Genomic DNA, 15,218 nt, shown 5'->3' on the forward strand with positions numbered 1-15,218 from the left:
TTAGGCAGTTAGTCCCGATTGGGCGACCATTGGGTTGGACCCTTGCACTGCAAACAATCAAATATTATTTAGTCTAGGCTTAACCCAACACGTTTAATAAACGGTCCAAGGTAGTCTCGGCTTTTCCCAATCAGGCTTAGTCAGGCTAACCATTATAAGCCTAAAATTGGCACCCCTGCCGCATGAAAAAATAATTTTTTTTCAGGACTCCAGCAAGACATCCTCTTCTTGTTGTCTCTATACCTATTGTGTTGAATAATATTATGATAGGGGAGGGCTTGGCTATCCGATCGATTATGGTGGAGGCTACTACTAGTGGTTATGATGCTTTATTGGTAGTGTCTGATCATAAAGACATTATCAAATATCTTCAACATGGTGGTGGTACCATATAACTGGAGGTTAAGTCAATCTTGGATGATATCATTTATGTATCATCCCTTCTTTCTTCTTGTATTTTTTCTTATGTTCCAAGGGAACAAAATAGCTTTATTGACTACCTGGCAAGGAGGGCTCTGTCGGTAACGTGTACGACTGTCTGACCTATTTTTGATCCATGGATTGTGGAGTTTGTTAATTCTCCACCCGTGTGTACTACACGTTGATTAAATAAAGCTGTTATTTCTACCAATAATAATAATAATAATAATAAGGTTTCAATTCCAACAGTTGGGGATAGATAGGACATGGTCTCCAAATGTTAAATTTCATAGTCTAAATCAATCAAATACCCCCCTTTTGTATTGACACGCGTCCAATATATCTTAATGCATATAACACTATTTTAGACATTACTATGCCCTTTCCTAATTTGACTAAAAGCAAATGATTTGAATTATAATTTAAAAAAACATAAAATTAATGAATCAAATTTATTCTGTGATTATTAAATCATCACCTTTCATTACATAATTAATATAATAAGGGAAAAAGTGCTGGCGTTTTTTTATAAAAACACTATCGGACAAAAAACTGCTTCCTAATATACTAATCCTTGGCTATCTGATCGGCTACAGTGGAGGCTACTACCGGTTATTATGATGCTTTAATGGTAATGTCTGATCATAAAGACATTATCTAATTTCTTCAACAAGGTGGTGGTACCATATTACTGGAGGTTAAGCCAATCTTGGTGTTACCAAAAAAAAAAAAAAACCAATCTTGGATAATTTCATTTATTTGTCATCCCTTCTTTCTTCTTGTATTTTTTCTTATGGTCCAAGGGAGCAAAATAAGTTTACTGACTCCCTTGCAAGGAGGGCTTTGCCGATACCGTGTACAATAGTCTGGCCTATTTTTGATCCATGGTGTTGCGTCAAGAAATCGTCGAGCGGTCCTGCGAGTGTCATCACCTGCAAGTGGACCAAGGGGTCAACAGAGAGAACCGGTGTGGTTCCGGCCTAGGGCTGTCCGATGCCAAAGTTAGATCTCCTGGCGCAAATAGATGAATAGTGATTATTCAATATGAGTTTGATCCCCTTGATGGGGTTGTGTACCTTGCCTTTTATAGTAGTGTATGGCGGTGTGGAGAGTCCCAGTTTGATGGCGATTGTGCCGTTAAGTGGATAGAGGCCCTGGGTAACAGGGCTCTATCCTGATTGACCATCTCCCCGCGGGAGGGAGTGTCCTAGTGGTATCAAGATCCTTGGTGGATAGATACCCACGTGTGGTGATAACGTCATTGGTGCTTGAATCCGTCTGGGTGACGTGACTTCTAAGCGATGGCCTAGAGTCCTGGTGGTGACATGAGTCTGTAGCGATACGATCGGGTCATAGGCGAGTAGCCCCCACCTCACGTCTGTGCCCACAATGTTGTGCCGGGGTGCAGGCCGCGCCTCGGTGTGGCCACGCCTTGGTGAGGCCGCGCCTGAGTGGTGGCCGCGCCTGGGTGTGGCCGCGCCTAGGTGAGGCCGCACCCGAGTGGTGGCCGAGCCTGGGTGAGGCCGCACCCGGGTGCTGGGACCCCGGTTCGTTCCCCTTGGTTTTGGAGCGGGTCGCCCTGTGACACGTGGCGGCCGCTGATTGGCCCGGTGAATATTGGATGTATCACATGGATTGTAGAGTTTGCTAATTCTCCACCTACCTGTGTGTACTACAAACCTTTATCCCTAAATTTACCTGCCCGTCAATTTCCTTAATTCCATCTGATAGGGGGAAAATGACCACCCTACCAACTGCCTGAATATACTGCCCAGGTGGGGTCCACCTCCCTCTATTAGAGGGAATTGAAGAAATTGACGAGCAGGCATATTGAGGTGATAATTTTCCGTGTACTACACGTTGATTAAATAAAGTTGCAATTTCTACCCAAAAGAAAAGAAAATTAATATTTCAATTCTCATAGTTGAGGATAGAGAGGACATGGTCTCTAAATGTTAAATTTCTTAGTCTAATTCAATCAAATACCCCCTTTTGTATTGACACGCATTCAATATATCTTAATGCATAAAACACAATATTTTAGAAATCACTATGCACTCTCCTAATTTGACTAAAAGCAACTGAATTGAATTTTAATTAAAAAAAATAAAACAAATGAGTCAAATTTATCCTGTGATTTTTATATCATCACTTTTCATTACATGATAAATATAATAAAGGAAAAAGCACTATGTCCAGGAATGTGGTGTATGCCAGTATTCCCATAAGTCTATCTCTTTCTTCTCTATATGAAAAGACACATTTGCACCGTTGTTTTGAGGAGGAGAGAGATAGATACTTGAAAATGCTGGCGTCAGGAAAAAAAAAAAAAAAAAAAAACAACAACTGCTTTCTAATTTACTAATCTCGTCGTTGATTCATCACGCTCACGCGGGTGCAACACATGCATCACGAGTCAATTATATTATCATATACTCACAGATAGGCTTAAAGTGACACATCAGAAAAGAGACATCTTTATTCTTCTTTAACTAAACTGAAGATTTCGTCCCACCTTCTTTTAAACTTCTTCTGGTCCCCAAGTTTCCACCAGATTGTTTTGCTTTCTAATTTTTAAAGTATTAGTTTTGTTCATGTGTCATGCTGCTCTGTCAAATGCGTCAAGAGATAAAAATCCATCAAATTGTATCCCAACCATGGTTTATATGCACGGTATCGGAACGAGTATTGGCAACACACAAAATCAATATGATATCAATCTAGATCGATTGTATCGGACAAAAATATTTTTAATATTTTTTAAAAAATTAAATTTTTGATCATTTTACCCCTTGTTCGTATCATGCTATTGATACGGTATTGGCAACTAGCAAAACTGGTACGTATCACCCGATACGGGTGATATGATACCGATACTTAGAACAAAGTCTATTCCCTTTTTTTTTTAATGGGAAAGTATTTTTTGTGGGGAGCGCAAGAGCCATGTGTGCGGCAACCAATGAAAGTCCATGTTGGCATCTCGGGATGAAATTTCTATCTTTCATGGAGGTAGGACGGTCATTTTGCCCCTCCATTGTGTCTAGACGCACATAAAACCATCTGATTCAACTCGATACAATTGATTTGTAGTGTATCAATAATTGTATCAGTCGACACATTTTTTAAACCATGGTCTGAACTAGTCAGTTCAATTGAAATTTTGTCAAACAAATAAAACCAAATCGAACATTTAATGGTTCGGCTTTGTTTGACTTTTTAGAAATGGATCGAAATCAAAAACCGAAATCCAAACCTAAAATTTTAAATATATATATATATAAAAAATGAAAAAAAAAAATTTACTATTATTTTTTAAGGAAAGGATTTCCCACATTGCCCAACTAATAATTCGGTTATACATGAGTTCCATCTTAACAGTTTGGCTTTGGATTGACCCAATATTAATACTTGCTTAAATTGATTCAACCCGACTACAACCGAGCCAAACCAAACCAGTTGACATCCTATATATGACCATAACATGCAAATTATGATAACGTGATCCCAACCATCAAATTAGCATATCCCAGAAGTAATTGCGAATGGTCAAAAACTGGTAATCACTCTTAATCTAATCAAGTGAAATTTGTACTTTAAACCAACGGCTGAGATTCCAGACACAATAAGACATCATCATGATGCCACTATGACGTCATCATATATCATGACGCTACTATGATGTCATCATATTAAAATTTCGAAAAAAAAAATGGGGCAACAAACAAGCTTGGAACTGATTAGTGGAAGGAAGGAATTTTTTGTTTTTTTGTTTGGTAGAAGTGGAAGGAAGGAATTGCATCTGCAAGACTTTGACTTTACTAAATTACTATTTCAATCCAGCCATTGATGGAGTTTTAGTCTAATTAGTGCAGCCAAGTCTTTGACTCGCCATTAAAGGACTTTTAAACTTTCAGTTATAAGTACTGTTGTGGTGGCTGATTCTGATCAGTCATTCTCATGATCTCATCAACATTTCTTGAATCACTTACTTGTTTGATTTGGGGACCCTATCTGGCTTGGCTTTTAGTTTTCCTTTTCCCTCTACTTGATCTTCATCTCTCTATAAATACTCAAACATCTTCCACTTATTCTTCCAAAGATCCAAACTGTTCTGGAGAAAAGAGAAAAAGAATGCCTGAAACAGAGATCTCAAGTGTTCTAAGAGAACCCCGCTTTGTGGTTAAAAAATTTCAGGCCATAGCTCAAAGAGAAGGAGCTGGTGCTGTTGTCAGACGAAGCATCGGAAGGTAAAAGAAACCCATCAACTACATTGCAAAATCTTGATTGATTTCAGTACTTTTGGTTAAATGGGTCTTTGATTTCTTCAGGTTTGAGCTCAGATACTTCGATCCATTCCTCGTATTAGATGAATTCCAAGGTCTGTTTTCTCTTTTCTTTTTTCCTTTTTGTGGGAGTTCTTCAGTTTCTCTTTGAATCCTTTTAAATTTCGTTTGGTTTTCATTTGAATCTTGCAGTTACAGCTCCTGGTGGATTTCCTGATCATCCACACAGAGGTTATATTCTGATTCCTCCTCTCTCTGCATCTAATTTTTTTAGAAAATAGGTTCAAATTGTGCCTTTTTGAGGAGCTTGAAATAAATTTCTTCTTGATTTGCAGGTTTTGAAACGGTCACCTACATGTTGCAGGTAGATATCATTTTACCAGTTACATGTCAAGATCAGGCTTCTTAGTCTCAGCATTAGTTTCATGAAGAAGGATTCTTGGTTTCTGATATTCTTGTGTTTGGGATCACAGGGAGCTGTTACACATGAAGATTTCAAAGGACACAAGGGTACCATAAGAGCAGGTGACTTACAATGGATGACAGCCGGTAAAGGAATTGTTCACTCTGAAATGCCTGCAAGTCAAGGAACTCAAAAGGGTCTACAGTTGTGGATCAACCTCTCTTCCAAGCACAAAATGTAAGAAACAGAGACCTTAGCCTTACTGACACAAACTTAAGTTACAATCAGTGTTTGATAACCCGATATCGATAAAACAAAAACTTTGAACATTGATTATATTATATCTGTTGATCATCTCAGGATTGAGCCAAGATATCAAGAGATGCTAAGTAAGGATGTAGCAGAAGTTTCAAAAGATGGGATCAAAGTTAGAGTTATAGCAGGGGAGGCTTTGGGAACCAAGTCACAAATTTACACAAGAACTCCAACCATGTACTTGGATTTCACACTTAAGCCAGGAGCTCATCTCCAGCAACCTATCCCATTCAAGTGGAATTCATTCATCTATGTACTAGAAGGGGAAGGTGTCTTTTGCAGCAAGGAGTCTTCACCCACTAAACCACACTACATTCTTCTTTTAGGCTCTGGTGATGGTGTAGAAGCATGGAACCAGTCTTCCAAGCTCCTCAGATTCATTTTAGTTGGAGGAGAACCATTAGGAGAACCTGTAGTGCAGTATGGGCCTTTTGTTATGAACACTCAAGAAGAGATTGACCAGACAATCGATGACTATGAATATTGCATCAATGGGTTCGAGAATGCCAAGCATTAGAGATGAAAAAAAAAAAAAAACCATACTTGGGATTGAATTTTTAGTGAATTGTAGATTTGTATTCTTTTTATCAATTGATAAAGGAAAGAGGATGGAAGATAGTGAAGTGATGTTAATACTTAATAGAGAAGGTGTTTCAACTTCAATTCTTTTTGTAGAGTTGATTTCTCATTTATTCCTTCCTGATATTATTGATAGAATTTTAAGAATCCATATTTCTGATATTGATGACCATTGGAGATGCAATCTGGAATTTTCTCCACTCAACAAGCTGCAAAGTTCATTTTCAATTCTCACCCTAGTATCATTCACTCTAGATGGTGGCGATTTTTCTGGAAATCTAACGTTCATCCGAAGTTTAAAATATTCTTTTGGCGTGTTTTATATGCAAAATTGCCTATTAAAGCAACTCTATCAGAATGGGTAGCGATCGATCCTACATGTATCTTGTGTGGTTTTTGTGATGAGTCTATGTGGCATCTGTTTCTATCTTGTGATTGGATTAAGCATATTTGGGCATCTAGTCCCCTTGGATTGAAAACAGAGCTTCTCTCCAGCCCATCCTTGGCACAACTGTGACGTACACTTTTCCTCTCCACAGCTTTGGACGAACAATCCTCTATTTGGTTTTTTTCAGTTTTTATAATTACATGTTATTTTATTTGGGATGTAAAGAACAAAGTAATCCATGGGTCAGCCACAGCTGATCCAAAGTTTGTGATTCAGTCTGTAAATAAATGGCTCTATGACCTGAACATTCACCCCCTACCCGATCTCCTATTTCAAATAGTTCTCTGATGATTTCCAATTATTCTACTATGACTCACCTCTCTAACTATGATACACATTACATTGTTTTAATTTGCACAGGCATTTTTGAACCTCAACTGAGATTAAAAGGGTGGGTTTTTTGCATTTTGATAGTTGGGCAAGATATCCTAACTTCTGCGGGTTATCTTTCCTCTTCGGACGTTTTGGAGGTAGAGATCAATGGAATAGTACATGGATGGAAATATGCCCTTACCTCAAATATCAGAATCAAAGAAGTCTGGAGTAGCAACAAGGCTTTAAACAATCTTCTTAATCCTTTGGAAAATACCAAGTTTCCTTGGAACTTGCTCCCCCTTTGCCTAGAATTAGCAGATCTTACTACTTACTTTTCCAGAACTTTGTTTAAATGTTTGGATGATGAAAAACAACTCTCTATGTTACAATCTCTAGCTTATAAGGCGGTTACCAAAAATCTATAATCTATCCTAAGGACAAACATGTAAATTTTCTTATCTTTTAAGTAATATATTTTCTTTTCCATCAAAAAAATAGATAAAATTCAACTCTTCAGGTTTTCAAAGCAACCTTGCCCTGAGAAGATGTACTCCAAGGTTCAAATGAAATATTGATAAGGAGCTTTAAAACACTTTGTAATTGATGGGAGCCTTCCCATTGGATGCTGCTAAGATCCTAACACAGTCAATCTGGAACTGGTATCAACTGATTAAAAAGCTGAACTAACAACAACAACTTAGCCTTATTACATGGATCATTGCCCTCCAATCAGCTCTATTCAAGGTCATACTTGATACAAGGCCTAAGCTATGCATGTCTTTCCTCACCACTTCTCATAAGGTCATTTTAGGTCTACCCTTGACTCTTTTAGTTCTTTCAATCTGAATCAAATCACTCCTCCGAACTGGAGCATCCAAAGGCCTCCGTTGAACATGAAATGACTTTCTCATTGCTTATCACGTATTGGAACAAACCAGAACCAGTTATAATAATTCTGTTCTGGTCCTAGCCAATAAAGTGGTTTTTATTTCAAACCAAAAACTGAACTGATTAATTGGTTTGAACCGATAAGGAACTGAAATAAGGGAATTATGGGAGTTTGTAAATAGGAGTCTAGGTTTTTTTATATTTCATAGATTTTTGTCTAATTTTCAATTAGATTGTGTGTGGGCCTAATATATGGGCTAAAAATACTTTCTTTGGGCTTAATTGACTGATGTTTTGGTCTTAGAATCAATTAAAAACTAAGGCTCCGTTTGGTTGCAAGGGGTATTAAAGGGAAGAAAAGGGAAATTTTCATACTTAAAAGGAGAATTTTTATAATCATTACTGATTACCCCATGTGACACCATGTGACAATATCAATAACTCCAAATCATTCCATATTTGGTTATTAAATTCCACTTTACTTTGCATCCAATTCCTTTTGGTCTAAAATGTAAAATAAATATTACATGTAAAATGTATATTTATTATATATGGTAAGAAATTGAAATAGTTTATACAATCACATGGGGTAATGATTACAAAAGTTTCTTTTTTAAGTTTGAAAATTTTCCCTTCCTTTCCCTTTAATTCCCCTTGCAACCAAACGGAACCTAAGGTCTAGCAATGATCAACTCTTAAGACTCGTATCTAGGGGATATCTTCCAGATGATGATATGTTGCTAAACAAATAATAAGAAATCAAACAGCAAGTACACTCAAAGTGGCAAGGCTTCTTTGCTGTATTTATGTTTTTCCTTTCCAAATCAAGTATGTGTATCTGTAATCTATTTTACAATTACATCAATGCATAGATCTGCTTAGAGATGAGTATGATGATGTTCCAGGCTTTCCTGCCTTTCCATAGCTCACTGTCAATATATCTGATGAAAAGATGCATTCTAAATTGAAGTTCTGTTGTCAACTGCAGACTTGATTCTGCATATGAAATCATCAATTGTCATGGTTCCAAGCTCTCCACCAAACCTAGATCTAACTGTAACAGTCTGGGTTTCAGCTTCTTTGGGACCTACAACTGCCATTAATGGGATCTTCTGCTTCTCTGCATTTCTTATGAGCTTTGGTAAGCGCTCACCATGGCAAGCTTCAGCCCTGATACCATTATCCTTCAGCCTTTTCATCAACTTGCTGCAGTACTCAAGCTGCAAAACCATACATTGCATGCTTTAAAATATGGACACAAAAATATTCTCATGGAAATGCAAGGTTATCAGATAAGATATTGGTTGTTGATATGATAACCTCAAACAACTAAATCGGTCAAACCATGGAAGCACTACATACTTGAGTGTCAGTGACAGGTAATACACGAGCTTGGATTGGAGAAAGCCATAATGGGAAATCGCCAGCATAATGCTCTATAAGGACACCAAAAAAGCGCTCTAAAGACCCAAGCACTGCCCGATGGATCATGATTGGTCGCTTCTTCTCTGAGTTATAATCGACATAAGTAATATCAAACCTCTCTGGCAAATTAAAATCAACCTGTTGAAATCACTGAGAAGAATATATTAGTTCATTACATAGTTTACATCTGATGCATCACAACAAAAAAAAATAATGAGTATCAACTTGCAGCTAAAAGAGAGAAAGGGGTAAACAGTGCTTAAACTAGTATGTACATCAGTACATGGCACATAGTGTATTTAATGGCACTTGACTTTATTCCATGGTGTCATCAAAATGTAGATTACATAAATGTCAACCACATCAACAGATAGAATTCTCAACATACAATAGCTACCATGCATTGCATCAGTCTCCTTTTATTTATAGGAAATATTCCTACACCAGGCATGGATAACACAGAAAAGAGGACCATGCCTACTGATGAGGAATCTCTCATTGATCAAACATTAGAGACTATACGATGGTGCTATCACATGAATCAACTTCTTTCTGTGTTTTAGCCTCTACCACACTGAAACATTTAAGAAAAGAACTCTGCAAAGGTCTTAGTTGATGCAAGATAAGATGGACAAACATCCATTTGAAACCAAGATTCAGTTAGCACTTTCAGCAAATCGCAACTCATTCTAATAGAGAACTTGCCTGCACAGTTGAGCATTGCCACTTTCTTCCAAGAGCATCCTCAATTTTGAGATCAATCTTTGGACCATAAAAAGCACCACCACCTTCATCAATCTGGTAGTGCCAACCTTTATCATCCAATGCATCTTTAAGAGCGACTGTTGCTTTTTGCCATATGTCATCAGATCCCACAGCTTTCTCTGGTCTTGTGGAAAGGTTCACTTCATACTTGCTAAATCCAAATTGGAGCAAGATCTCTTCAGTTAGATCCAGCACACCCCTAATTTCATTCTTGATCTGATTCTCTAAGCAGAATATGTGTGCATCGTCCTGCAAAGGATTAAAAGTAATTACTTCCTGTAATTCAAGAACATCCTCTTGTTGGATAGTGCCACAAATCTAAGTTGTTCTAGCAGAACTGTGTCACAAGTCTACGTAATGCCAACAAAAATTTTATAACAATAGACTCCAGGGTGTTTCTTAGCCTCAATGGCAGAGGTGTACCTGAGTGAAACCTCTTACACGGAACAAGCCATGTAAGCTTCCCGAAAGCTCGTACCGGTATACAGTACCCAGCTCAGCAACTCTAATTGGGAAGTCTCTATATGAGTGCAGCTTCCGTTTGTAGACCAGAATATGGTAGGGACAGTTCATCGGTCGAAGTTGATAGAGTTCATCCTCAATGTTCATTTGATCATACATATTCTCTTTGTAGAAGTCCAGATGACCGCTGATTTTCCAGAGGTCTGCCTTCGCCACATGTGGGGTGTACAGCAAGTCATAACCATGTTCTATGTGCATTCTTTTCCATGAATCTTCTATTATGTGCCTCACTATGGCACCTTTTGGATGCCAAAACACTAACCCTCCACCTGCTTCATCCTGCAAAATTTTCACCAAAACAATTGAAGATCTCAATAGATGAGATAAAGTTCCTCTTCTGGGGCTTAAATTAAATGGAATTACAAAGACGGAATATAGAGTACCTCTGGACAAGTAGATTCAGTAGCAATGCTTAGGTGAAATCAAGTAGCAAGAACAGAAACATTGAGCAAGTATTAGCAATACGAAAATTTGAATAACTATTAGTGATAGCAGTGAAAAAAAACAAGAATTCACTTGTATGCTTGGTCTCTAAAAATGCCCAATATGTGCTTAAAAGAAAAATAAGAATAAATAAGGGCAACTGGAAAATATTCACAGATAACCATTAGAATGCCAATTTCTTTCAGGAAATGGATGACTTTATAGTTTGGGATAACATAAAGTGAAATTCCACATGATTTTTTGGTTAATCAGGTGTTGTCAAAGCAACACCACCTACTGTTTGGACCAACTGAATCATGCATAAGTTCAACGCTGCCAGTGATTTGGTCTGCTAGGTGCATATGGTTGACAACTTCAGGTGAGTCACTGGGGGTGACTAGCCAATGACTTCATGGAGTTTAGCATTTGGAGCTCTGAAATTTGGTTCTTTGTTAAAACATTGTATCTTTTTATGCTGGGCCCTAAGCAACTAAAACATGATTGCTATTATTACTTCCCCTAAGATTCATATGGTAGACTAAATATTTTCTTTTATTTCTGGTGCTGCTGACCTTATTGCTGTAACGAATGGTTGATGTCTTCCCCACCCATTTTCCTCTAAATATTTCCAATAAAACCCTGGGAACAGAAAATGAATGTTTGGGAAAATCTAAGAATGTATAAATAAGTAACAGAATTTATCTTCCTGCATTCATCAAAAAATAACAACAATTATTATCTTACTGCAATATGTTCCAACTTCTAACATTCCATCAGACCAAATACAGTGATCACAATCAAATTTCATGAGTTAACTTCTTCGTCTTTGGATTAACCACAAATACCAATACCAATAATACCATTTCAGAAGTGGATTCTGAGCACATCTCACCTGTATAGAGAATAGATCAAGATCCTGGCCAAGGCGCCTATGATCCCGACGTTTTGCCTCCTCTTTAAAGTGAAGGTATGCTTTCAACTGTTCTTCATTTTCCCATGCAGTGCCATAGATCCTCTGCAGCATTGGATTTTTTTCATCCCCTCTCCAATATGCCCCAGCAACAGATTCAAGCTCAACAGCTTTTTTGTTTAAAAGGCCAGTAGATTCAACATGGGGTCCAGCACAAAGATCCCACCACTCATTACCTGGAAAGAACATAAAACAGTCAGAAAAGCAGAGAAGTGCAACAACGCATTAGGAAATATATGACAGAAGTCTCAAAACAGGTCTAATCATACGACTTATATACAGTGCTAGTGGGAACTAGATCCAATATAACCAGGCACTGTCACCTAATGCATAGGCTCCAAGAAGAGACTCAATTAGTTGGAGCCTAGCCAAGCCCCATATTTAATGGGTGATCATATCAAGTACAATGCAACAATTCCCACCAGACGTAAGAAGTTGAGTACTTGGGTGGGAGTAGGGCTGCTGAACTTCTAAGAAGTCCTCATTTTGCACATCATACTCATCTTCACCAACGTGGTTCAATCATTCATAAGGAAGAGGGAAGAGACACAGAAATTAAATTGGAATATAAGCATAGTTCAAAATCTCGCCGAGATCTCAGAAATCTCGGTAAACTCGAGCTAGTCGAGACGAGATATGATACGAAACAACAAAATGTCTAATCTCAAAAAACTCGACCGAGATTTCGAATATTTCAAGAATCTCGGTGAAATCTCAGTGAAATCTCGAATATTTCGAGAATCTCGACCTCCTCAGTACTCATAGAGTCATAGTATTGTATTGTTGGGACTTGGGAGTTAAGACGTAGAAGACTAGGGTAGTAAGGTGTCTATGACTTATGTAGTATTCATTGTACTTAGGTTGGGTGTCTATGTAATATGCATTGTGAACACTTCATTGTATCTTGTGATTTGTAGTAGAAACTTTAAGTCTTTAACTATTTCTTAAATAATTATTCAATATTATGTGCATAATTTACTTGTTTTATTTGCCAATTATGTCTCATATCATTCAATCACTGTGTAGAATAGGCAATATTACATTTAAGGGTTCAGCGTTTACTGCCAACCAAGGGTGCAAATCCTCACCAAATTGGGGTTTTTTTTTTCTTTTCAATTTGAACCTTTAAATATGTTTATTAAGCCTAAAACAAGCTTACCTTAAAGTTTCGGAACCAACTATGGCCATATACCCATTGAAACATTAAAAAAAAAATTACACAGTCTTGCCAAGATCCGAGATCTCAGAAAACTCAACCTGGTCGAGAGCATGGTCGAGACCGAGTTTTAGAACCTTGAATATAAGAGGGCTGTTAGACTAGGCATTTCTTATGAATCATACAGCTATGCGACCAACCAAGAAACAGAATATGCTCAAAATGAGTGTAACTGCTAAGTATATGTAGATATGGATCAGTGGCAAGACTATAGAAGGATAGAATGAGAAATGAAGTTATCCACATGAATCAAGGTGTAATATTGATAGGCGACAAGATAGGGGAAAGTTAACAGACAAGTTGTAGGCATATACAGCAAAGACGAGTGATTGCACCGGGGAGAATGATCAATAATTCAATTTGCTGCAAGTTGATGGTGTTGAAAGGACAAAAGAAAGGCTAAGAATTTCATGGGTTGAATTAGTGACAAAGGACTCAAGGCTTATGATTTTGCAGAAGAAATGACACATGAGGGTGCGATGGAGAACAGAAAATATGTAGTTGGTAATTTGAATAGGAACCTGTTCGAGTTGTCAGCCTAAATCCCTGAGGCAGATGCGAGATTGCTGCAAAAGCTAAACGATGAATAAACTGATAAATAAAGCAGAGCTGATCTGTTTGAATATTTTATAACTTTGTAGGCGACTCTTTCTTTTCCACCCGGATTAGATCCTTTGTTTGCACCAACTGACCATTATATATCACATTAGTAATAGGGCGAATTGTTGACATGCCTCTTCCAAAGTCTACCCGAGGAAAGTCCTAGCCCATCTTTCAAGCCAAACCAAAGGATCATAATAAGCCTCCAAAACCACAAGTTGGATGTATTCTTAAAGGGACATGACCCACATATAAAAGAACACAACTTGGTGAATGATCAGAATTTCCAATAGTAAAAGATAAAACATAAAACAGAAGCACTGGAAATTCTATAAATGGAAACAAAGTACAGTTTTCATTACTTCCAAATGCACATAGATGAGGCAAAAGTGAAAAGCCTACATGAGCTCTCGATCTGTAGATGGGTTATCAAGTAATTTAAAATGACTATTAAAATGTGTATGAACTATCCAGACAAAATGATGCTGGAACATGAAGGGAAAAAAAGTTTAACGCATGAAGTGCAAGGAAGAAAGAAGACTGACCAATGTGATAGATTGTGATGGGATCTTCCTTGATACTTTCCAAAATCTCCATCTTGTAAGGTTCGTTTATGGCCGTTATTCTTTTCTGAGCTTCATCTCTTGATACTTCTTCTCTTACTAGTGGTAAATTTCGGCTAATAATGCGATCCTACAGATGATGTAACAAATAAATTCTGTACCCCTGAAACCATAAGTTAATGAATGTTTTCCCAAGGGTATTATGGCTTTGCTCACCATCTCCTTTTTAATCCTCTTCAAATCCTTGTCCTGTAAAGGTTCCACATCGAAGTCATAATAAAACCCATTTTCTATCCAAGGTCCGATAGTCACTTTAGCCTCTGGAAAGAGTTTCTGTACAGCCATGGCCATAACATGTGCACACTGTAATTAAACACAAAAACCTTCTAATCAACATGGAATTCCATCGAGCATCGATGTTGGGGATAAAATTTATTTCTCATTCTGAAATTATGAATTCCATTATAGCAAAAACGGCACCAGAAGAAAAACTCAGTAAGTCAATATTAGCATTTTTCCATTTTTTGGCCGGGGTGAGGAAGAGGTAGAATAATTCGAGCTAAAACTCATAACTAATTGTATTTAATTACCGTGTGTCGAATTCTCAACAATTTCTCCGACGACTCGTTGGTGGGAAGAATGACTTCCTGTTCCTCCACTGAATTCTCTAAAGGAATCCTATCCTCGGCCACCGTCGCAGCCTCAGGTGAATCGGTGGCGATGGCTGAAGATGTTGTTGAGAAGACTTTGGCTTTGTTGATATGAGAGTAAACCCTGATATGGGTCGTCCCTGAGTTTCTTCTTCTCGCATTCGAAATGAAACTCTTTAGAGGTGAGCGAGGGAGAAACAGACAGGGTTTTCCTGTGAAGGAATTGGTTCGAGGATTTGATAGCTGACGAAGGGGAGCGAATGGGGAATTAGATACCGCCATTCTGTGAAGACTCACAGCTTTCGCCTTTCGCTCTTCTCTGCTAACTGCGGTGCATTTGTGTGGTAGAGCTTTCAGCTTCTCTTCTCACCTCTCTCTCACAGACCTCACACTCTCTCTCAGATTATATCTCCACTAAAATCAGATATTTGAA

General features: G+C 37.9%; 2 protein-coding genes across 2 annotated transcripts; one reads left to right on the plus strand and one right to left on the minus strand.

Annotated features, from left to right (window-relative positions):
- The first annotated feature begins 4,507 nt into the window (after positions 1–4,507).
- Positions 4,508–6,028, plus strand: LOC122642074 (pirin-like protein). Its single transcript, XM_043835488.1, has 6 exons — positions 4,508–4,667; positions 4,749–4,798; positions 4,896–4,934; positions 5,039–5,067; positions 5,177–5,343; positions 5,467–6,028. The coding sequence occupies exons 1-6, from the start codon at positions 4,552–4,554 to the stop codon at positions 5,936–5,938; spliced, it is 873 nt and encodes a 290-aa protein (XP_043691423.1). The 5' UTR covers positions 4,508–4,551; the 3' UTR covers positions 5,939–6,028.
- A 2,433-nt stretch (positions 6,029–8,461) lies between these two features.
- On the minus strand, positions 8,462–15,118 carry LOC122642073 (threonine--tRNA ligase, chloroplastic/mitochondrial 2). Its single transcript, XM_043835486.1, has 8 exons — positions 14,726–15,118; positions 14,352–14,498; positions 14,118–14,265; positions 11,679–11,932; positions 10,265–10,642; positions 9,782–10,090; positions 9,014–9,214; positions 8,462–8,871 (listed from the first exon to the last, which is right to left on the minus strand). Exons 1-8 carry the CDS (start codon positions 15,065–15,067, stop codon positions 8,611–8,613), a joined length of 2,040 nt encoding a protein of 679 aa, XP_043691421.1. The 5' UTR covers positions 15,068–15,118; the 3' UTR covers positions 8,462–8,610.
- Between the last annotated feature and the right edge of the window lie 100 nt (positions 15,119–15,218).

Source organism: Telopea speciosissima, chromosome 10 (assembly GCF_018873765.1).
Source record: "Telopea speciosissima isolate NSW1024214 ecotype Mountain lineage chromosome 10, Tspe_v1, whole genome shotgun sequence".
NCBI classification, from domain to species: Eukaryota; Viridiplantae; Streptophyta; class Magnoliopsida; order Proteales; family Proteaceae; genus Telopea; species Telopea speciosissima.